The sequence below is a fragment of the Erinaceus europaeus genome, chromosome 11 (assembly GCF_950295315.1).
Source record: "Erinaceus europaeus chromosome 11, mEriEur2.1, whole genome shotgun sequence".
Lineage (NCBI taxonomy): Eukaryota > Metazoa > Chordata > Mammalia > Eulipotyphla > Erinaceidae > Erinaceus > Erinaceus europaeus.
This window is the reverse complement of record NC_080172.1, coordinates 95,708,406-95,730,948: the sequence shown is the minus strand read 5'-3', so window position 1 is coordinate 95,730,948 and position 22,543 is coordinate 95,708,406. Positions and strand designations below refer to the sequence as shown.

General features: G+C 36.8%; 1 protein-coding gene across 1 annotated transcript in view; it reads right to left on the bottom strand.

The window, feature by feature from the left end:
• Positions 1-22,543, bottom strand: part of MSH4 (mutS homolog 4) — an 80,962-nt gene that overhangs the window by 8,950 nt on the left and 49,469 nt on the right. Inside the window, exons 10-17 of the mRNA XM_060201002.1 lie at positions 22,320-22,384; positions 21,574-21,743; positions 19,002-19,138; positions 17,609-17,712; positions 15,754-15,878; positions 10,488-10,688; positions 3,402-3,520; positions 309-437 (exon numbers count right to left, since the gene is read on the bottom strand). Of these exons, the coding sequence (XP_060056985.1) occupies positions 309-437; positions 3,402-3,520; positions 10,488-10,688; positions 15,754-15,878; positions 17,609-17,712; positions 19,002-19,138; positions 21,574-21,743; positions 22,320-22,384 (1,050 nt within the window). The remainder of the gene's footprint in view (positions 1-308; positions 438-3,401; positions 3,521-10,487; positions 10,689-15,753; positions 15,879-17,608; positions 17,713-19,001; positions 19,139-21,573; positions 21,744-22,319; positions 22,385-22,543) is intronic.

Here is a 22,543-nt window from a genome sequence, read left to right as displayed (position 1 = left end):
GCATAAGGATCCTGGTTCGAGCCCCCGGCTCCCCACCTGTAGAGGAGTCTCTTCACCAGCAGTGAAGCAGGTCTGCAGGTATCTATCTTTCTCTCCCCCTCTCTGTCTTCCCCTCCTCTCTCCATTTCTTTCTGTCCTATCCAACAACAACAATAACAATAATAACAACAACAAGGACAATAAAAATGGGAAAAAATGGCCTTCAGGAGCAGTGGATTTATGGTGCAGGCACCAAGCCCCAGCAATAACCCTGGAGGCAAAATATACATGTTCAAAATAAATACATGTAAAATATATAAAAATAATACCTTTAAGCTCAGTAGATATTCACAAACAGCATAACAAATGCCAATGCCTTCTTCTGTATTAGTACCTCTGCCAAGTTCATCAATTAATATGAGTGATTTGTCATTAGCATTATGTAGGATATATGCTATCTGAAAGAAGAGTAATTTTAATATTATTCATTGTAAACAAACAGTTGTCATGACTATAGGAAAGTGAGGAACAATTCAGTCTCTTTACTATTTCATCTACAATATATTTTTACAGAGAAACGTTACTGAGCAGAAACCAGCACAGTACTTTTCTTTTTAAAATTATGACTGACAATTCCAATAGGATATTGATGTGTATATAAATCAAATATGTTCATATAAGACACACCAAATAATCATCTAAAATATTGATGTTTCATATGTAAAAGATAAAACAATATTTATAAATCTTTTTTTTAAACCAGAGACTTATTCTGTCTTATGGTGATGTTGGGGATTGAACCCGAGACCTCAGAGCCTCAAGCATGGGAGTCTTTCTGCATAACCATTATGCTATTTCGCCAGTCCTTACATAAGTACTCTTAAATACAGCACAAAGTCACTTTCTCCTCCACCAATGACTAATCAACTGTTGTCATGAAGTACTTAAGACTACGTCAGATTAATTTTAACATCTCTATACCCAGTAAAGATAGAAATGAAAATTTAGGAAAACATATTCAAAACCATTGATTTCTGTTCAAGTAAGTTTAAATGTATGGCCAACAGAGACCAAGCTTTTAAGAGAAATGCTTACTCTCCACTAATGATTAACTTCATTCTCAAGACAGGATTCTTAGGACACAGCACAATGGTAACCATCATGGCCATTTTACCTTACTGTGGGACTGAATTTCTTGAGAGTGGGGCTGAGTGGTGGCACACCTGGATGAGTGCACATGTTACAGTGTGCAAGGACCCAGGTTCAAGCCCCTGGTCCCCACCTGAAGGGGAAAGCTTTGTGAGTGGTAAATAGTGTTGCAGGTCTCTCTTTCTCTCTCTCTCTCTCTCTCTCTTCCCCCTTCCCTCTTGATTTTTGACTATTTCTAGCCAATAAATAAATAAATATAATTTTAAAAATTAAAGATTTTTTATTTATCTTTATTGTTAGATAGCGACAGAGAATTGAGAAGGAAGAGGGAGACAGAAAGAGAAGGAAACAGAGACACTTACAGCTCTACTTCACCACTTGTGAAGTATTCCCCCTGCAGTTGGGGACCAGGGGCTTGAACCTGGGTCCTTGCACACTGTAACATATGCACTCATCCAGGTGCGCCACACACTCAGTGTGTGTTTAACCAGGTGCACCACCACCTGGCCCCAATAATAAAAAAAAATTAAAAATAATAAAAATAAATAAGTAAATTTCTTGAGAGTTAGGACTACTTAAAATATTGTGTGTTCTCCCATAGATACTGAATATATTCTGAAATAATATGTATAATATGCTGTGGGACAAGTGGTAATTTTAGTCTCCCCTTATCTACAGAAAATTGGCCATCTGTGTGGTGATCCAGAAATTCTTATCTAGAAAAAAAAAGAGCCTCCAGAGACCCACCCTACTAGGGAAAGAGAGAGGCAGACTGGGAGTATGGATCGACCAATTACAGAAGCCAGACCAACTACAGAAGCCAGACCTTCCACCTTCTGCAACCCACAACGACCCTGGTTCGATACTTCCAGAGGGATTGAGAATGGGAAAGCTATCAGGGGAGGGGATGGTATATGGAGATTGGGTGGCGGGAACTATGTGGAGTTGTACCCCTCCTATCCTACCGTTTTGTTAATGTCTCCTTTCTTAAATAAAAAAGAAAGAAAGAAAGGAAGGAAGGAAGAAAGAGAGTGAGAAAGAAAGAGAGAAAGAGAGAGAAAAAAAAGAGCCATAGCCCTATACAGAATCCTTTTAACCCTGGAGGTCTACTTGTCATTTGTTCAGATCACAAACAGGTGATGATGCTTTGTGACAGAAGTGAAATTCTGTAAGAGCGGAGGGTATTTGCTGATGTGTTCTTGTGCCTGCCAGGGCCTCATGCATACATAAAAACAGTAATTTTACTGGGAGGATAATGGTTTATGGTACAGTTATTGATACCTGGGTACAACTTCTTATCTTGTGACCATGACTGGTGTCTGCAAAACATTCCCACCCCCTTTCCCTCCATGATGCGCTGTGACCCCAATACCCACTCCATCCCCTCCTATCTCTTCCTCCTCCACCAAAGCTTTGCTTTGGTGCTATGTCTCTGCATATGTTTTCCCTTTTAATTTCAAATAGAGACAAAGAGAGATGAAAGTAGAAAGAGAAGAAAAAACACCACAGCCCTGTCCTACCATTAGTGGAGCTCCACTGGTGCCACGCATGGTGCTCCCTGTGGTTGTAGGGGTGTAGACCCGGATTTTTCCATGTGGTTCTGTGTGTCTACTAATCGAGCTATATTTCCTGACCTCTAAGAGGATAATTTTTTTATTCCCTTTTGTTGCCTTGGTTGTTTTATTGTTGTAGTTATTGTTGTTGATATTGTCATTGTTGGATAGGAGAGAGAGCAATGGAGAGAGGAGGGGAGGACAGAGAGGATGAGAGAAAGACAGACACCTGCAGACCTGCTTTACCGCCTGTGAAGTGACTCCCCTGCAGGTGGGGAGCCGGGGGCTTGAACCGGGATCTTCATGCCAGTCCTTGCGCTTTGCGCCACGTGCGCTTAACCTACTGTGCTACCGCCCGACTCCCAGAGGATGATTTTTTTGAAAACAGACTTCTAACATGTTGACTTTTTATTTTAAAAATAAGGATAGCAGGAACAATAAGTACTGTGCAAAATGGTCCTGAACAAATCATCATTTTCTGAAAATTATTTTACATATTCCAAATAAGAACAGTTTTATCATTCAACACTTTTTAAAATTGTATTTTTCAGAAAGCATTAGCTCATACTTTTCTCACAAGACAGGAATTTGGAAGTTGTCTTTGACTGCCCTCTGGCTTTTGCAGAGGAGTATAAGCATATCTATGTGTTTAAGTATAAGAGTATTTTAGATAATAATTGTGAGAATATGCATTCAACAAAAAATGTCTAGTTTGGTTACCTCTTTCATTTCCTTCATAAATGTTGATGAATTTGTTTCAATATCATCATCAGTACTGATTCTTGTGAAAATCTGTTCAGCAATTCTAAAAGAAGAATACTCTGCTGGGACATAGGATCCTGTAAAATAAAAGGTCAAAGTAAAGTGAAATACTTTTAAAAAGTGAAGTACTAGCATTTAATACTTCCTACCAATACCTATTAATTACCACTTTAAGGATTATGTGATAAAAGGACACTGGATATGGACTTAGAAAACATGGCAGCTGGGGAGTTGGGCTGTAGCGCAGCGGGTTAAGCGCAGATGGCGCAAAGCACAAGGACCGGCATAAGGATCCCGGTTCGAACCCTGGCTCTCCACCTGCAGGGGAGTCCCTTCACAGGCGGTGAAGCAGGTCTGCAGGTGTCTATCTTTCTCTCCTCCTCACTGTCTTCCCCTCCTCTCTCCATTTCTCTCTGTCCTATCCAACAACGACAACAACAATAATAACTACAACAATAAAACAACAAGGGCAACAAAAGGGAATAAATAAATAAAATAAAATAAAAACATGGCAGCTCTGTCACTCATAGTATAACTTTTGATAGCACTTAAATTCTCCCTTCTCACATAGAAAAAAGGAAATATTTTGCCTGTTTATTATACAAAAACATTTAGAAGTTCAAATAAAACTGTATTCAGTGGGTTGGGGAGATAACATAATAGTTGTGCAAAAGATTTCAATGCCTGAGGCTCTGAAGTACTAGGTTCAATCCGCAGCACCAGAGCAAACAAAGCTGAGCAGTGCAAGGGGAGTTGGGGGGAAAGGAGAAAGGAGATAGCTTAATGATTATAAAAACAGATTCACAGTCCAGAAGGTGGCTCAGTGGATAAAGCACTGGACTCTCAAATATCATGTCTCAAGTTCAATCTCCAGCAGCACATGTACCTGAATGATGTCTGGTTCTTTCTTTCTCTCCTCCTATCTTTCTCACTAATAAATAAATAAATAATTTAAAAAAAAAGACTCTCATGTGTGAGGCTCCAAGGTCCCAGGTTCAATCCCTCATACCATCATAAACCAGAGCTGAGCCTTGATCTGGAAAGAAGGAGGAGGATGTGGAGGAAGAAAAAGAGAAAAGAAGTACATTCACTACAAAAAAATATGATGAACCACAATTAAGTGTTTTTTGCAACTCTAGCATCATTTTATTGAGGTAATGTTGGTTCACAGGACTAGTACCACAAGGGTACATTTCCTTATTGCCCCAAGATAGGCATCAAGTACACTTTTCCCTCAATGAAACCATCATCTTATTCTACCATAGGGACTTGGATCCCACAGATCAAAATTTGAAAATAATATACTTAGAACATTTAACATGTGAAAATCTGAAAAGGGGTCAGGTGGCTCCTATACTTTTGACTTATCTTGTGTGAAGCCCTTGGTTTGAGTCCTAGCACCACATGGGAGTACCAAAGCACCATGAAAATCTACCTGGATAATGAAATAATGTGCTACCTGTCTCTCTCTGTCTCTCCCTCACACCTCTCCCTCTCTATCTCTCTGTACATATATATATGTATATATATAAGATAAAAACAGAGAAGGAAGAGAAAGTAAAAGAGAACATAGCACTAAAGCTTCCTTCAGTGTGATGGGGGCTGGATTCGAACCTGGGCTACGTACATGACAAAGCAGCACACTATCCAAGTGAGCTGTTTCACCAGCCCTTTCTCTACATGTAGCTGAAATAAAGGGGATTAAAAATTGGCCTAAGAGTGGTGAAACTGTGCATGCAGTAAGTCCTAATGTTGCAAAACATAAACAACAAAAAGAAAGTTTGAAGACTTATAAACGTCCAAGTTAATAAAAACATTACAGTAATCATACTGGGAAATATCTGTCATGAGACATATATGAAATATTGAGAATCATAATAAAATCAAAATAATTCAAACAGTGAATTTTACCCATGACATTCTTTCTGTCTGAAAAGTTATCATACTAATTAATCTAAAATATTCACCATCTGAAAACAAATTGACCGAGCTAATGCAACTACTTGTGTGTGGCTTGAGATATAAAAGGCATCCTAAAATCATAAAAAAATGCAAATTGTTCTCTAGGGAAAGCGTCAAGGGTACAAAAGTCTGTATAGGGTTGAGAAGCAGCATAATGGTTATACAAAAAGAATTATGTGCCTGAAGCTCTGTGGTCCCAAGCTCAATCCCCAGCACCACTATAAAGCAAAGCTGAGCAATGTGCTGGTGTCTATTTTTCTGTCTCTCTTTACCTCTGTATCCCTCTTTCATTAAAATATAAAAAAATTAAAAAGGAGAAGGAAGAGGAGAAGAGGAAGAAGAAGCCTGTATAGAACAATGGTAAAGAGGGGGAGATAGCATAATGGTTATGCAAAAGACTTTTATGCCTGAGGCACCTCAGGTCCCAAGTTTAATACCCAACACCATCATAAACCAGAGCTCTGCAGCACTCTGGTAAATAATAATAATTATTATTATTATTATTATAATTGTGAAAATATGGAGGTGAAGAAAAAAGTCAGGTGATCTGGGAGGTGGCACAGTGGATAAAGCATTGGACTCTCAAGCATGAAGTTCCAAGTTCAGTCCTTGGCAGCACTTGTACCAGAGTGCTGTTTGGTTCATTTGTTCTCTCTCTCTCTCTCTCTCTCAGCCCCCTTATCTCTCCCACCACCCCCCTCTCTCCCCCAGTCTTATTCATTAGTAAATAAAATCTCAAAAAAGAAAAAGGTCAGATTAATTTGCCATTTAAATAAAGGTAAAGTTAAAAGAATAGACTATTTCTCAGGAATAAGGACTAGTATGAAAAGAAAACAAAATTCAGGCTGATATTAATAAAAAAAGTAACAGTACTAATGACAACAATAATAATCTTTATAAAGAGTACATCTTAGAAAGAGATCCTTTTTGTTTATTTTCTTGTTTTTGAACACTGGAGAATGAACTCAGGATCTTGCAAACACATGCAGTATTCCCAGACAGATTTTTTTCTTTTCTCTTTTTATTTTACCAGCATTTACCAGCACACTGTCCAGTTTAGGCTCATGGTGGTGCAGGGGGGATTGAGCCTGGGACTCAGAGCCTCAGGCATGAAAGTCTTTTTGCATAACCACTATGCTATCTACCCTCGCCCCTCAGAAATTTTCATTCATTCATTCATTCATTCATTCATTTATTTTCTCTCTTGTTGCCCTTGTTTTTTTTTATTGTTGTTGTAGTTATTACTGTTGTTGTTATTGATGCCGTCGTTGTTAGGTAGGACAGAGAGAAATGGAGAGAGAAGGGAAAGGCGGGGGGGGGGAAGAGAGAGAAAGACACCTGCAGACCTGCTTCACCACCTGTGAAATGACTCCACCTGTAGGTGGGGAGCTGGAGGCTCGCACCAGGATCCTTATGCCGGTCCTTGCACTCCCAGAATTTTTCTTTATGAGAGAGACAGAGATAGTACTGCCCCACCCTCTATAATTTCCCTGGTGTCTTGTGAGAAACTACCCATGTTACTATATGGTGTCCAGTCTCTAACACAGAACTTTACATGTTGTCAGGTATGTGCTATCTGGCCAGCTATTTCCCAGTTTCAAAAAATAAATATATATTTATTTATTTTTACTTTATTTTATTTTACTTTATTAAATATATTATCTTTAATGGAATTTTCTTTTAATTTATATTAGTGGTTTAACTGTGATTTACACAATTATAAAATCTCAGTTTTATAGTTTCACACCCACATTTGGTGTGTGTAATTCACAGCACTCAGCACTAAAATTCTGTGCCTTTCCTCCTGATAACTACCATAGTTCTCATAGAGCCTATGAAACAGTTTGGTTACCATTTGTTCTGCAAGCTCATTTGCTTTGGTTATCCATATTCAGCATATGAGTGCTCATCTCTTATTTCACTTAGCATAATCACCTCCAGTTCCATCCATTTGGTCCCAATGTCACCTATTTTAATTGTAGGTTAGTTTTTTTATTGAATACTACTGAAATTAAATGCCATAACTCCTTTATCCAGTTTTCTGTTATAAGCATTCATGTGGCTATCACCTTTTGACTACTGTCAATAGCACCTTTTGACTACTGTCAATAGTGTCTTTTGACTACTGTCAATAGCGCAGCTATGAGCAAAGGGGTCCATATGCCCTTTCAAATCAGTGTTTTCATGTCCTTTGAATATATGTCTAGGAGTGGTACTGCTGAATTATAAGGTATTCCTATTTTTGTTTGTTGAAGAACTTTCTATAATGTTTCTATAATGTACCAGTTTGCATCCCTAACAACAGAGTACCAGAGTTTTTTTATTGTTTTTTTTATTTCTTGTTTTTTTGTTTGTTTGTTTGTTTTACTTTTATTGCCATCACGGTTATTGCTGAGGCTAGGTGCCTATATAGTGAATCTACCAGTCCCGATGTCTATTTTTCTTTTCCTTGTTTTTTCTGATAGGAAAGAGATAAATTGAGAGAGGAGATAGAGAGACACCTGCAGTACTTGTTTCACTTTTCTTGTGAAGCTCCCCCGCAGGTGGGGAGCAGAGGTTTGAACCTGGATCCTTGCACATGGTAACATGCATGTTTAACCACGCGTGTCACCAGCCAACTCCCCAAAAGTTCCTTTTTATCCACTTCATTGCCAACACTTGTCACTTCTTGTTTTATTGATGTAGGTCACTCTCATAGGGGTGAAGTGTCTCCTGATTTTATTTCTTTAATGATAAAAGATGTGTTCTATTTTTTTCATATATCTGTGTGTTGTATAAATGTCTTCTTTAGAGAACTATCTCTTCAAATCTCTTGCTCATTTTTACAACATTGTTCTTTTTGTTAAGCTGTATTTATTTATAAGTTAAATCAATCTTTTGTCAGATATGTGATGTGTGAATATTTTCCCCATAAATACAATTGTTTATAGAATGCCCAGAAAGATTAAATGTGTGAATGCATAAAGCAGAGAATATGGTATGTGTGTGTGTGTGTGTGTGTTTGTGTGTATCTGTGTATTTTCACCTCTCTTTTACCTTGATAAAAAATGTTGTCAATATTTCTTACTTAAATTATCATCCTGGCTGGTATTTTGCTTCTCATCCAGCTTCTGACTAACCATTTATCAGCCAGAGTGATACATCTAAATCAAAGTCAAACCCACTTATACCATACTCTCTTACTTAAATTTCAATAGTTCCCTGTGGACTTCTGGATAAAGTTCAATCTCCTCAATTAATCACCTAAGGCTCTTTATGATATGGCTATATTCCACCTCTCCATCTTTCTATCTTGCCATCTTTCACAGTGGATCTGCTCTACAAAGTAAAAAAAAAAAAACTATAAAGCCTCTGGACTGTTGGTCATTGGGTACATCATTTTTCTTTTTGTTTCTGTCTGTTAGAACATGTTCTTATTTTCATCTAAAATTTTCCCTTCTCATAACATTTCCCTTAAATTCATAATATTTGATACACACCATCTCTCTCTTTACAACAATTCTCAAAGGTATTTTATTTTATTAATTTGTTTTTGCTGCTGGGTCTTTTTGCATGTTAGCTTCTACAGAATATCACTGCTCCTGGTAGGCCTCTTTTTCTTTTCCTTTCAATATGAGATACAGAAAGGAAAAGAGACAGAGAGAAAAGGGAAAAGGACAGATACACAACTCCACTCCACAGCACATGGAACATTCCCTCCGTATGGTGCTCCTATGTGGTGCTCAGGGACTTAAACTCATGTTATTGTAAAAAGTGTGCTCTACCAGGTGAACTATCTCCTACCCCCAGAAGAAGGTACTTTTAAGTCCTACTGTTTCCTAGCAGAAGATAGGTCACCTGGTAGAGTGCCCAGCATACCATGCAAGAGGCACCGCATGTGAGCATCATGGCATGCAGGGAAGCTTCACAGAGAGAGGAGCACTGCAGTAGTGTCTCTCCCTCTCTTTGTTTCTGTCTCTATTAATCTGAAATTTCAAGGAGTGAAGAAAAAGCATATGGAGAAAAAGCTCAAATGGATAATACATGGGACTTGCATACCTAAGGCTCCCAATTCTCCTTGTACCCTGTGTGCCAGAGTACTGCTTTGACATCTCTCTCTTCTTTAAAGTGAACTTCTCTAGCTCATATATAAAATATTTAAATGCCCTAATGCTCCCATAATAATTAAATCATGTAAAATATTATATAAAAGCAGGCTTGGTTGAGAATACCTGAATTATGCCAATCATCTCATCCCTGATTCAAAGTCCTCAAAAAAAAAACCCATTTTCAGATAAAAGAAGCATGCTGTATCTTATCAACAATAAATATGAGACAGTGTTGGGTCATGACAATAACTGTGTAGTAGAGATGTGTATGTAATATATATCAATTATCATTAACAAGTTAACATTTACTCTGTAAATTAAGTAAGAAAAGTGTTACAATGTTGGAAAAATCATTTAATTAAGAAAGGTAGCAGCTTTTCATAATTAACTTACTCTTGGCATAAAGTTTATTTTTGAATCTGAAAACATACAATATGTTTACATTCAATAAAGATATTAGTAGTTATAGTAAGGAAGCTTCTTTTTTATCTTTTTTCGCCTTTATTGGGGGATTAATGTTCTACATTTGACAGTAAATACAATAGTTTGTACATGCATAACATTTCTCAGTTTTCCACATAACAATACAACACCCACTAGGTCCTCTGCCATCATGTTCCAGGTCCAGTACTCCCCCACCCCAGAGTCTTTTACCTTGGTGCAATACTCTAACTCAGTAAAGAAGCTTCTAATCCTGCTCTATCCTACAAAATCTTAGTGCAGTGTAATTTATATAAAACTTGATAAATACCAAATAGCAAAGGCTATGGCCTACATAAAAGACACTATTATACTTCTAGGTAAGAAAATCTAATTCAGGGAAGGGGAGACAGCATAATGGCTATGCAAAGTAAAAAAAAAGAAAGAAAATCTAATCTAATTTAAGATATCCTTGAGTTAATTAAGTACCTGGAAATAAGAAATTAGGCATGAAACATTTTCAATGAGGAGCATAATTGATAACCATAAAGGAAAAGGAAAAGTCAAAACTTACCAATTTGGGCCATAATCTGACAAAGAGCAATTTGTTTTAAGTATGTGGATTTCCCACTCATATTTGGTCCAGTTATGATCAAAAAATTACTCCCTTCTGTAATATAGGTATTATTGGCAACAGGTCTTTCAACAGATATTTTTTCAAGAATGGGATGCCATCCCTGCTTGATTGCTAAAGTATCAGTAAACTCTGGTCGAACTAAAAACGAGAATAGAATTATTTGCAGATTAATATATTTATATTTAAAGCTTTGTGGCAGTCCAGGAAGTTAGTATAGTAGCTAAAACATTGCACCTAAGATAATGAAGTCTTGAGTTCAAGCCCCAGCATCACATGCTCTGGCTCCCTCTCTTTTTCTCTCTCTTGTAAATAAGTAAATAAATATTTTGTAGCAAATATATATACTGTATGCCTTAGCAATTTTACAAGAGTCAATTTGGAAAAATAATGGTAAGATATCTTTTATATTAAATCCTTATCTAATGCCTCAAAATTATAGTTGACACACTGGTTACCACTCTGACTTTTATTTACTTCTAGGGAACTCTGGGATTTATTTCTCTATCACTGTCCTGGATTGCAAAACAATTTATAACAGTCTCAGATTTGTTTAGATTTAAAAGAATAAACAAGTGACCTGAGTAGTTGCATATGCCAGAGTGATGTTCTAATTCTTTCTCCCTATAAATAATCTTTTAAAAAAAAGTCATAAATAACCTTTTAAAAATAATAATTACCCCACACAACAAAATTCCATGTTTACTTGAAGTCCACCCTGGATGCTATTTCTTTTTCTTTCTTTTTTTTTTTTTAGTATTTATTTCCTTTTGTTGCTTTTGTTGTCTTATTGTTGTAGTTATTATTGTTGTCGTTGTTGGATAGGACAGAGAGAAATGGAGAGAAGAGGGGAAGACAGAAGGGGAGAGAAAGATAGACACCTACAGACCTGCTTCAGCGCCTGTGAAGCGACTCCCCTGCAGATGCGGAGCCAGGGACTCGAACCGGGATCCTTACACCAGTTCTTGTGCTTTGCTCCACCTGCGCTTAACCCGCTGCACCGGGGTGCTATTTCTAAATTGACATACTTTGCTTCCCAAATAAGGTATGAATATAGAGTAGAATTAATATAAAAAATATTTTGGGGGAGTCGGGCGGTAGCGCAGCGGGTTAAGCACAGGTGGCAGGAAGCGCAAGGACCGGCATAAGGATCCCGGCTAGAGCCCCTGGCTCCCCACCTGCAGGGGAGTAGTCGCTTCACAAGCAGTCTTTCTCTCCCCCTCTCTGTCTTCCCCTTCTCTCTCCATTTCTCTCTGTCCCATCCAACAATGACAACATCAATAACAACAATAACTACAACAATAAAACAAGGGCAACAAAAGGGAATAAGTAAATAAATATAAAAAATATTTTTTAAAAAATTTATTTTCGACCTGAGCAGACTGCCGGGCTGGTAGTAGTGGCCCTGCCTGTGGACTCTGAGACAGACAGACAGGGCTTCAGACACAAAATATGAAAAATAAAGTAAGGATGCCAGTTCGAGCCCCAGGTCCCCACCTGTAGGGGAGTCACTTCACAAGCAGTGAAGCAAGTCTGCAGATGTGTGTCTTTCTCTCCCCCTCTGTCTTCCCCTCCTCTCTCCATTTTTCTCTGTCCTAACAATGATGACATCAACAAAAACAATAATAACTACAACAATAAAAACAAGGGCAACAAAAGGGAAAATTAAAAAAATTTTTTTAAAAAGAATATAATAGGGAGTCAGGTGGTAGCACAGGCAAAGCACAAGGACTGGCATAGGGATCCCGGTTGGAGCCACCGGCTCCCCACCTGCAGGGGAGTCCCTTCACAAGCAGTGAAGCAGGTCTGCAGGTGTCTGTCTTTTTCTCCCCCTCTCTGTCTTCCCCTCCTCTCTCCATTTCTCTCTGTCCTAACAGTGATGACATCAGTGATAACAACAATAACTACAACAACAATAAAAAGGGCAACAAAAGGGAAAAATATATATATATATGTATATATATACATATATATATATATATTTGTCCTGCTCTTATGCCTGAGACTCCAAAGCCCCAGGTTCAATCTCCTGCACCACAATAAGCCAGAGCTGAACAGTGCTCTGGTAACTTTTTTTATGTTTATTTATTTATTGGATAGACATAGCCAGAAATTGAGAGGGAAAGGAGGGAGAGAGAGAGAGGGAGAGAGAGACCCGCAGCACTGCCTCACCACTCATGAAGCTTTCCTCCTACAGATGGGGCCCAGAGACTAGAACCTGCATCCTTGCACACTGTAACATATGCACTCAACCAGGTGTGCCACCACCTGGCCCAGTGCTCTGGTAATAAATAAATAAATAAATAAATAAATAAATAAATATGTTGTCCTGCAATTATGTTAAGAGAATTAATAAGGTAAGAGGCAAAAGAGAACTACCAGTAAAACCATGTGGTTTTATTCATATGTGGAATACTGGCAACTGAACCACACTTGTAAAAAAAAAAAAAGCTCTCCCTGTGATGACTATCAGAAAGAGGGCTGAGGGCTGGGTACAGGAAGTTGATGGTGGGTGTGGTGAATTACACACACACACACACACACACACACAAGGATGCAAAAATATACCCCTGCAGTCTTATAATTTTGTAAGCCACCATTAAATCAAAATAATAAAAATTATTACAGAAAGAAACAAAAACAGTAATGGTAATTTTCCCAAGGACCAATGAGATAGCTTACTTGAGAGGGCACCTACTTTGCCACACTCATGGTTTAGGTTCAAGCACCCGGTACAACACATACTGGTACTATGGCACTGGGAAAAATTTAGTGCTGTGCTATCTTTCCCTCTCTTCTTATACCTGAAAGAATCAGCCTGGAACAGTGAAGCCCCAATGAAAATTTTTTAAAAATACTATTTTTTCCTAATATTTATAGAAACTTTGTGTAAGAAGAAATCTCAGAGGCTACAGAAGATCAGACACAAAAGATATCATTAAATTCTAGAAATGGGTAAGAAGGCTTACTTAGTAGAGCACATGCTTCACCATGTGTGAGGACCCAGATTCAAACCCCAGACCTATAGGAGTGCCCACAAAAGAGAGCTTCACAGTGATGGAGAAGTGTCTCTCCCCCACCGCTTTCTCACTCACCCTGTACTTTAAAAAAAAAAAAAAGCACTGAAAGCAGTAAAATTGTGCATACGTGGAACCCCAGCAATGCTTCTAATATTTAAAAAAATACAGAAATAAATAATTAGGCCAGGTGGTAGTATTCTCCACAGGACATACATGTTACCATGCACAAGCCCCTGGTCCCCAACTGCAGGGGCATGGGGGAGCTTCACAACTGGTAGTGTTGCACATGTTTCTCTCTCTCTCTCTCTCTCTCTCTCTCTATCTATCTATCTTCTCATTCTCTCTCATTTCTCTCAGTCGCTACTTAAAATTTTAAAAGTGAGGAAGACTTTAAAAATCAATAATTATTCAAACTTAATTATTATACACTAGTTCTGTAAATTTGAATACTGAGGAATGGTGAGAGTGGTCCCCAGATACCTATCAAAAAGAGATAAGAAACTATACTTGTGTGACAACAATCTTGTAAATCATTATTTCCCCCAGTAAAGTGATTTGGGAAAAAGACAAAAGGAGAGAAAAAGAGGGAGGAGGTAAGATGACGACCGTCTAGCAGCTCCATTAATATTCTCTGCCAAACCGAGACAACAAAATTTAATATATTAAAACTACAGGAACCAATAATAATTGGGATAAGCCACAAACCACAAAAAAACCAAACACAGAGGAAGAAAAGCCAAGGGGATCCCTGAGCAAAGGCAAGGACAATTTAAGTTGCAGAGGCTACCATGACGCCAACCTGACTTCAACAAATGGCCTCACCAGTATGTCCTAGAACCACACTTCATGAGAGCCCTACCCCACTTGGGAAAGATAGAAACAGGCTGGGGGTAAGGCTAGACCTGTCCATCAGAGAAGCAGACCTCCCACCTTCTGTACCTCATAAAAATCTCCAGAGGGATAAAGACTAGGGACCCTTCCTGTGGATGGGGAGCATATATGAAACTCTGGTGGTGGGAATTGTATGGAACTGTTCCCCCTCTTACCACACAATCTTGTTGATCATTATTAAAGCACTAATTTAAAAAAAAAGAAAGAAAAGGAATGTCAAGATGCTGGCTTGAATTATTCATTAAATAGTAAAGTACTTAACATTTACATTTAAGGTCTATATGTAGCCCTGGCTTATAACATTAATTTCCTGATCTTGGGATGTTCACAACTAGAAAGGTAGTTTAAAAAGCTCTCAGTTTAAATGTTTCTTTCGTGTCTATTACCAACAGTCATGTTGCTTCTAGTAAATTATCCAATCTGAGCTTTATAAATTTGAATCATTGTCATTTTCATTAAGAAGAGACATTTGCAGTCTTTATTTGGAGAAACTAAAGTTTCTTACATTTTTGTCTTTCTGATTTGTCAATTTATGGGTGTACAAGGTTTTTGATATTAAAATAATAAATGTATTAATATGGGAGAGAGAGGAAGAAGGGGAGAGAAAGAGAGCCAGAGAATCTACTATAGCATAGACAATACTGAGGATTGACCCCCAGGACCTAATACTGCTAAGTCAAATGCTCTAGCCACCTCCTGAGCCACAATTTTCTGACTTTTATTCATTTATATATATTTTTAAAGCTTTTATTTTATTTTATTTATTCCCTTTTGTTGCCCTTGTTGTTTTATTGTTGTAGTTATTATTATTGTTGTCATTGTTGGATAGGACAGAGAGAAATGGAGAGAGGAGGGGAAGACAGAGAGGAGGAGAGAAAGATAGACACCTGCAGACCTGCTTCACCGCCTGTGAAGCGACTCCCCTGCAGGTGGGGAGCCGGGGTTCGAACCGGGATCCTTATGCCGGTCCTTGTGCTTTGCGCCACCTGCGCTTAACCCGCTGCGCTACAGCCCGACTCCCTCATTTATATTTTTAACGTAGTGCTGGATTTCAAACTCAAGGTCTTATTTATGGGAAGTACATCACCATCACTGAGTGATTACCTCCCTGGCCCATTCTTCTGACTTTAAAAAGAAATGTTAATACTAATTTCACTATCTCTTGTTTTAATTTTCAGTCTAGAGCCATAAGCAAGAAATCATATTTAAGATAAAGAACATAAAATCATTCATGACTATTACATACTACCACTTCACTGCAATATAAATTTCAGTGTAATAAGTACATAACTTACCATAGTCAGAAAGAGTGCAGGCGTGAGCAAATGACAGAAGCATATCCAGCATTGACACAGTGTCAGATAGTTTGTATAAGCAGTGGATATGTTCATAAATCTCACTAAGCAGCTTGCACACTATGCTGAAAAGACATATTAAGTTACATAAGTACTGTTTTGTAAAGAGGAGCATTCATTGTAGATGTAAAATAATTCACGGCTTGAGGTAAAATGATAATTGAGTCGAACGATACAGATAAAGTTGATTCTTCAATCCTTTTGTTTTATTTTTACATTTTAATGCTTAGGGGTATGAATGAAAGACCACATGTGTAAGAACACTGAGTAGCCTTCTCAGCCCAATTTTTTATTCTATAATTAGAGAGAAAGAAGAAGAGAGAGATATCAAAATACCAACATCTATAGAGTTCTCTTAGTGCTTTCCATGGCGCTCACATGTGACACCAGAGATAGAAGCCAGGTCCTCAGCAAGCCTAGTAAAGTGTGCACTATACCCAGTAAGTGATCTCTCAGCAAAACAGCCTCAGTTTAGAGTTGAACAAACTGAAGCCCATACTCAAAGTTCACTGTTACTTAATACCAAAGAATCCATCCAACTTCAGATATGTCAACATTATATTTTTTTTCTTTAGTAGACGGATTAATGGTCTACAGTCAATAGTAGAATACAGTAGTTTGCACATTTGTAACATTTCTCAGTCTTCCACATAACAATTCAACCCCCTCTAGGTCCTCCTCTGCCATCATATTCCAGGACCTGAACTCTCCCTCCCACCCCAAAGTCTTTTACTTTGTTGCAATAATATATTTTTAATGATTTCTCTTATTAAGTATTTAAAAAATAATTTCATCAACAAAATGCTTCACTTAAGTCAAATAAAGTCACTGAATTAAAACACATTCCATCTGCTATTATTTTTTTTTACAAATGTTAAATTGAACATAAAAGCTGTTTTTTCCTTTTCTTTCATGCATTTATTCTCTAACACACATACACAAATATCCTAATAACAGTTATTTTAGTTTTCTTGTGGCAGACTTATATTGTAACTGAATGTTAGTTTTTCCTTACAAGGAGAAATATATTCCCAACATGTAACAATATACTATAATGCACTCAAATTGTTTTTGAAAGTTCAACCTTTTTATCATATCAGCTTCACTAATTTTTAAATGTTCAACTTCTTATACTTAGTAGTATAACAGTGTCATGAATAGTGGAAGACTAGCATTATAATGATGTTGCAATAGAAAAATTAAGGCATGAGAAGCTACGGGCTTACATCAAAGGAAAATAGTAAGTCAGATGAAGTCCAAGGTAAGTTCATAATGTGCCAAGTACTACTCATGGTATGTAGTACACACTGTACATTACTGAAGTATCAATTTAAATGAGTTTGGGGGTTTCTTCTTTCTTTTTTTTAATATGTATTTATTTATTTTCTCTTTTGTTGCCCTTGTTGTATTTTATTGTGGTGGTTGTTATTGATGTTGTTGTTGTTAGATAGGACAGAGAGAAATGGAGAGAGGAGGGGAAGACAGAGAGGGGGAGAGAAAGATAGACACCTGCAGACCTGCTTCACTGCCTATGAAGTGCAGATAGGGAGCCAGGGACTCAAACTGGGATCCTTATGGGGTTTGTTTTTTTTTTTGTACAATTAGATTTGTCCTGAATCTTATGTAAGGCCCAATGGCCCCAGTCACAATAACAGACTTTCAAAGTTTTAATTGTCCTTATAGAAAATACGTACTTTGTTAACACTAATGATTTTAGAAAAATTAGTGAAATATACCATAGTGCCTTAAATCAATTAAATTTAATTCAATATTCAAAAACTTTAGATGCTCTTACATATAAGTCATGTGATAGATTTCTCTCAAAGACTCTTGGCACCTTTCATTCATTTTAATTAAATCTGATGAAGTGAAGCTATAGGAATTTTTCATTTTAGAAATCTATAGGAAATTAAAAACAAAGGTCAAGATATGTGAATACTCATAAAACAAAACATACAGATTTTAAACAATATAAATATAGACATTTAGTCTAATCACATTAGCTTTTAGTATACAGTATGACAAAGAAAAATCCCCCATAATGTCTGTGGAAGAGAAAAGGATTATCTCTTCTAAAAGGACAGATTTTTAAATCTAGCCCATCATATATGATTATTTCTATGGGTATCAAACTGGTTAAATAGATATATTAAAACACCACATCTTGTTACAAAGTAATATTCATGATAGATATCAGTAATCTTTACTTCATCTTTGACATGTCTTAGTTCTTGCCCCATAATTGAACCTCACACTATCTCTATTACCAAGTCTCAACATATTCTTTATTGCTTCCATTTCTTATTCGGTGATAACACAGTAAACATGTTTAAATCTTGAAAGTGAAGTGGTTTTTGTCAAAAGTATCACCTGGAACTGTGTTGAACTTTCTCAGCCAGTATGTTATGAAGGAGTCAATTCTATAGTAAAAGATATTTACATAATACTATGTATTTGAAAATGCTGGATTTGAAAAAAGGCAAGCAGATTTCATTACTTAAGAACTTTTAAGTCTTGAGTGGACAAGTGCACTTTGAGAACTACCTGAAACAGAAGATGAAACCATGTTTCCTGAATTTCTTTATCAAATGTCTTTTGGATAGTCTTCCTTCATTTTCCTTTTTAACCTATGTCAATTTCCCAAAACTATGAGAAATACTGTGTTCACTATTCTCTAAAGTAAGAAAAACGTCTAGATTACTTTTTTTGTTAGTGTAACTGTTAGTTTGGATAGTAACAAAAGGAAAGTCAACTATTCAGAAATATGGACTATAAAATTCTAGGTGTACCTGACAATATGTAAATGTAGTTGTGTAAAATAAAAAACAATAAGTTTGTTTTTTAATAAATTCTTTTTTCTTTTTTAAATATTTTATTTGTTTATTTATTTTAGCTTTTTGTTGCCCTTGTTGTTTTTCATTGTTGTTGTAGTTGTTGTTGTTGATGTCGTCGTTGTTAGATAGGACAGAGAGAAATGGAGAGAGGAGGGGAAGACAGAGAGGGGGAGAGAAAGACAGACACTTGCAGACCTGCCTCACCACCTGTAAAATGACTCCCCTGAAGGAGGGGGGGGGGGCTCCAACCGGGATCCTTAAGCTGTCATTGCGCTTTGCGCCACGTGCACTTAACCCACTGCCCTACCGCCCAACTCCCAACAATAAGTTTCTAACAAAACCTCTAGAATTAACCTTAATAAACTCTGACGGAAGTTGATCACTTGATAGAGCCACACAGTCTACAGACATCTGGATGAAAAATCCCCGGGAAGAACTAAAACTTGTCCTTAAAGGAAGATTATATTTTTCTCCAAGCTGTGAGATCATTCCTAGTGATCAAAACAAGAAAAATAACTACAACTTAATGAGAAAATTACATTTCCTTTTTAAAATATCTTGTTGGTATATATTTATAGGAATGCTTATTACTCTTTTAAACTCTAAAGAGTCTAAATTTTACTTCATCAATGAGAATGAGAAGAGAGGAAATTAGAGCATCCCACCACCATTAGAGAGGCTGGGAATTGAACATGGGACCTCATAGCCACAAGTAAATGTCTTTATCCAGGATATTAAACTCTAAAGATTACCAATGTCTAAAATATGCCACAAGTTCTAAGAAACTAACACTATAGGAAATAAAACTAGAAATTAGCCACTAGAGAAAATTAGAAAAAATATATAGGGTTGGAAAATGGTACACCTGATTGGGCATGCATGTAACCATTCAGAAAGACATAAGTTCAAGCCCCAGGCCCCCACCTAAAGAGAAGCTTCACAAGTAGTAAAACAGTACTACAGGTGTGTCTTTTTCACTCCCTCTCTATGTCCCCCTTCACTGTCTTGATCTGATAAGTTATTTTTAAATAACAAAAAATAAGCATATGGAGAATAAGCAACATGCTTTTGTTTATCTACTAGATCAATAAGGAAATAACAAAACAAAAACAAATCCTGGGGACAAATTGAAAATGAAGACACAAGCTATCAGAATTTATGGGACAATGAAAATGTAGCACTAAAAGGGAATTTGTAGCTGGTTTAAGTCAGGAAACAAAAACAAATTTCAAACTATTTAAATCTTATTCTTGAAGAAATTAGAAAAAAACACATGAGATCTAAAGTCAGCAGAAGGGAATTAATAATAAAAATTAGGGTGGATTTAAATGAAAGATAAAAATAAAAGACAATAATACAAAAGATCAATAAAACCAAGAGCTGCTTTTTGAAAAAGGTTAAACAAAATTGAAAAAACCTTAGCTAGGTTCAATAAGCAAAAAGAGAGAGGAAAACCCTAATTAATAAGACAAAAAAAATTAAACAGGGAAGTTACAACAGATATCATATAATTCAAAGGATTATGAGACTATTACAACTTCAGAACTCTCAGTTGTTGAACCTACAGGAAACGGTAAACTATTTTATATTTTTAATTGCATTTATTTATTTTGGATAAAGACAGAAAGAATTGAGAGGGTCAGTGGATATGTAAATGTATGTATATAAAGAGACACCTGGTTGAACACACATGTTACAGTGCGCAAAGACCCAGATTTGAGCCCCCAGTCCCCACCTGCAGCAGGAAAGCTTCATGAGTGTTGAAGCAGGGCTGCCGGTGTCTGTCTGTCTCCCTATCTCCCCCTTCCTCTCAATTTCTGGCTGTCTCTATCCAATAAAAATAAAAAGATAATAAAAAGTTAAATTTAAGAGACACCTGCAACACTGTTTCACTACTTGTGAAGCTTCCACCCTATAATGGGAAGCCAGCAAGGGGGGCAAGGAACTTGAATCCTTAAGCACTGTAACGTGTGCCACCACTCAGCCCTGGTAAACAACTTTAATAGCATACAACCTTCTTCAGATATTGTATAATCATGCGAATTTTATATGTGATTAGTATATATAAATATTGATATGCAAGGGCCAGCAAAAAGGTTCCCTTGGATAGTGCACTGCTTTGTCATGTACACAACCTATGTTTGAGTCCAGCCCACACTGAACAGAACTATAGTGCTGTGGTCTCTTTCACTCTCTCTAACTCTCCATCTCTATTTAATAGAAAAAAAATACTAATATGCATATGCACATATACATGTATTTGGTTTATTATTGTGGTTCTCTCTTATTTTAAGATAAGCCCCATGAAGACAAAGGTTTTGTTTACCACTCTCAGTACCCATATATTCATTAGATTCTCAAAGCATATTTATTAAATGAATTACTGTGCGGTCTTGGATTAGGAAGAAAATGGAGTGGTTGTACACCAGACTTGCATGGCTAAGGCCCAGATTCAATCTCTAGCACCACCATAAGCCAGAGATGAGTTCTGCTCTTTTCTTCCTCATAATAATGAATAAAATCTTCAAATGCTACCTTTTCTAGAGAAAAATTATATCTTCCTCCCCATATCAAACAGTTTAATATTAATAGTTTTCATGTAATTTATATATAATGTTATATAAAGGTAACTATACTTAAGTTTGGAGAAAAGATACATCATAACACCTGAAGCTCTTTATATTACACACACACATACACAAACACACACACACACACACACATATACACTTCCTTAAAATGATAATGTGTGCTATGTTTAAGCCCAGCCCCTACCACACTGAAGGGCACTACAGTGCTTCAGCTGTATTGATAACAACAAAAAAAATTAAAATATATTTGGTTAGTTATCACCAGCAAAGAAGTATAATGCATCTTTAAAGAGTATATTTTATTCCTAAAAACAAAACTCAAGTAACTAAGTTACCTGCTATGTCATCTACAATCTCTGTATATGTCTTTCTAGCTATGTCAAGAAATTCATTTATGTTGGACTTCACTGCATAACACTTCTGAGTCCTCATGTTCAGGCATCCTTTCATGTATCTCACATCATCATTGATTACTGTTTTAATCTTTTCAAGTATGATTCCAAACCTTAAAAAATATTATAGTCAATAAATCAAAAAATTATTTTAATTTACAATTTATTATTGTTAGTGATAACAAGAAACTTTCTCTTGACACTTTAAAAAAAATAACTAAGTTTAACAACAGAAGCTTATATATGTATACATGTGCAAGTTTATATAAGTTGGACTCTGACCATGTCTTTTTTTTTTTTTTTTGCCTCCAGGATTATCGCCTGCACTACGAATCCACTGCTCCTGGAAGCCATCTTTTATCCATTGTTATTGTTGCTGCTGCTGTTGTTGGATGAGACAGAGAGAAATTGAGAGAGGAGAGGAAGACAGAGAGGGGGAGAGAAATACAGAGGGGGAGAGAAAGATAGACAAATACAGATCTGCTTCAACGCTTATGGGATTCTTGTGCCGGCCCTTGCGCTTCACACTATGTGCACTTCACTGGGTGTTAGGTTTAGGTGGGGGAGCTGTAAGTTCGAACCCAGATCCTTATGCCGGTCCTTGTGCTTTGCACCAAGCGGACTTAACCCGCTGCGTTACCGACCAATTCCCATAATCTGCTATTTTAATACAATTCAGTGAAAGAGACCTTTTGTCTTCCAAGGAACAACAGTAAGCTCTTAATAAAGGTGTGCCACAGTTCTTCAGAGCAATCTGTTGAAAATAAAACATAATAATAATGTTGATAATAAAGCATCACTCATGCATAACATTTTATATTTCTTTAATAATTTTAAAAGTTTGAGCTGGGGAACAGAATAATGGTTATGCAAAAAGGTTTTCATATTGGAGGCTCCAAGGTCCCAGGTTCTG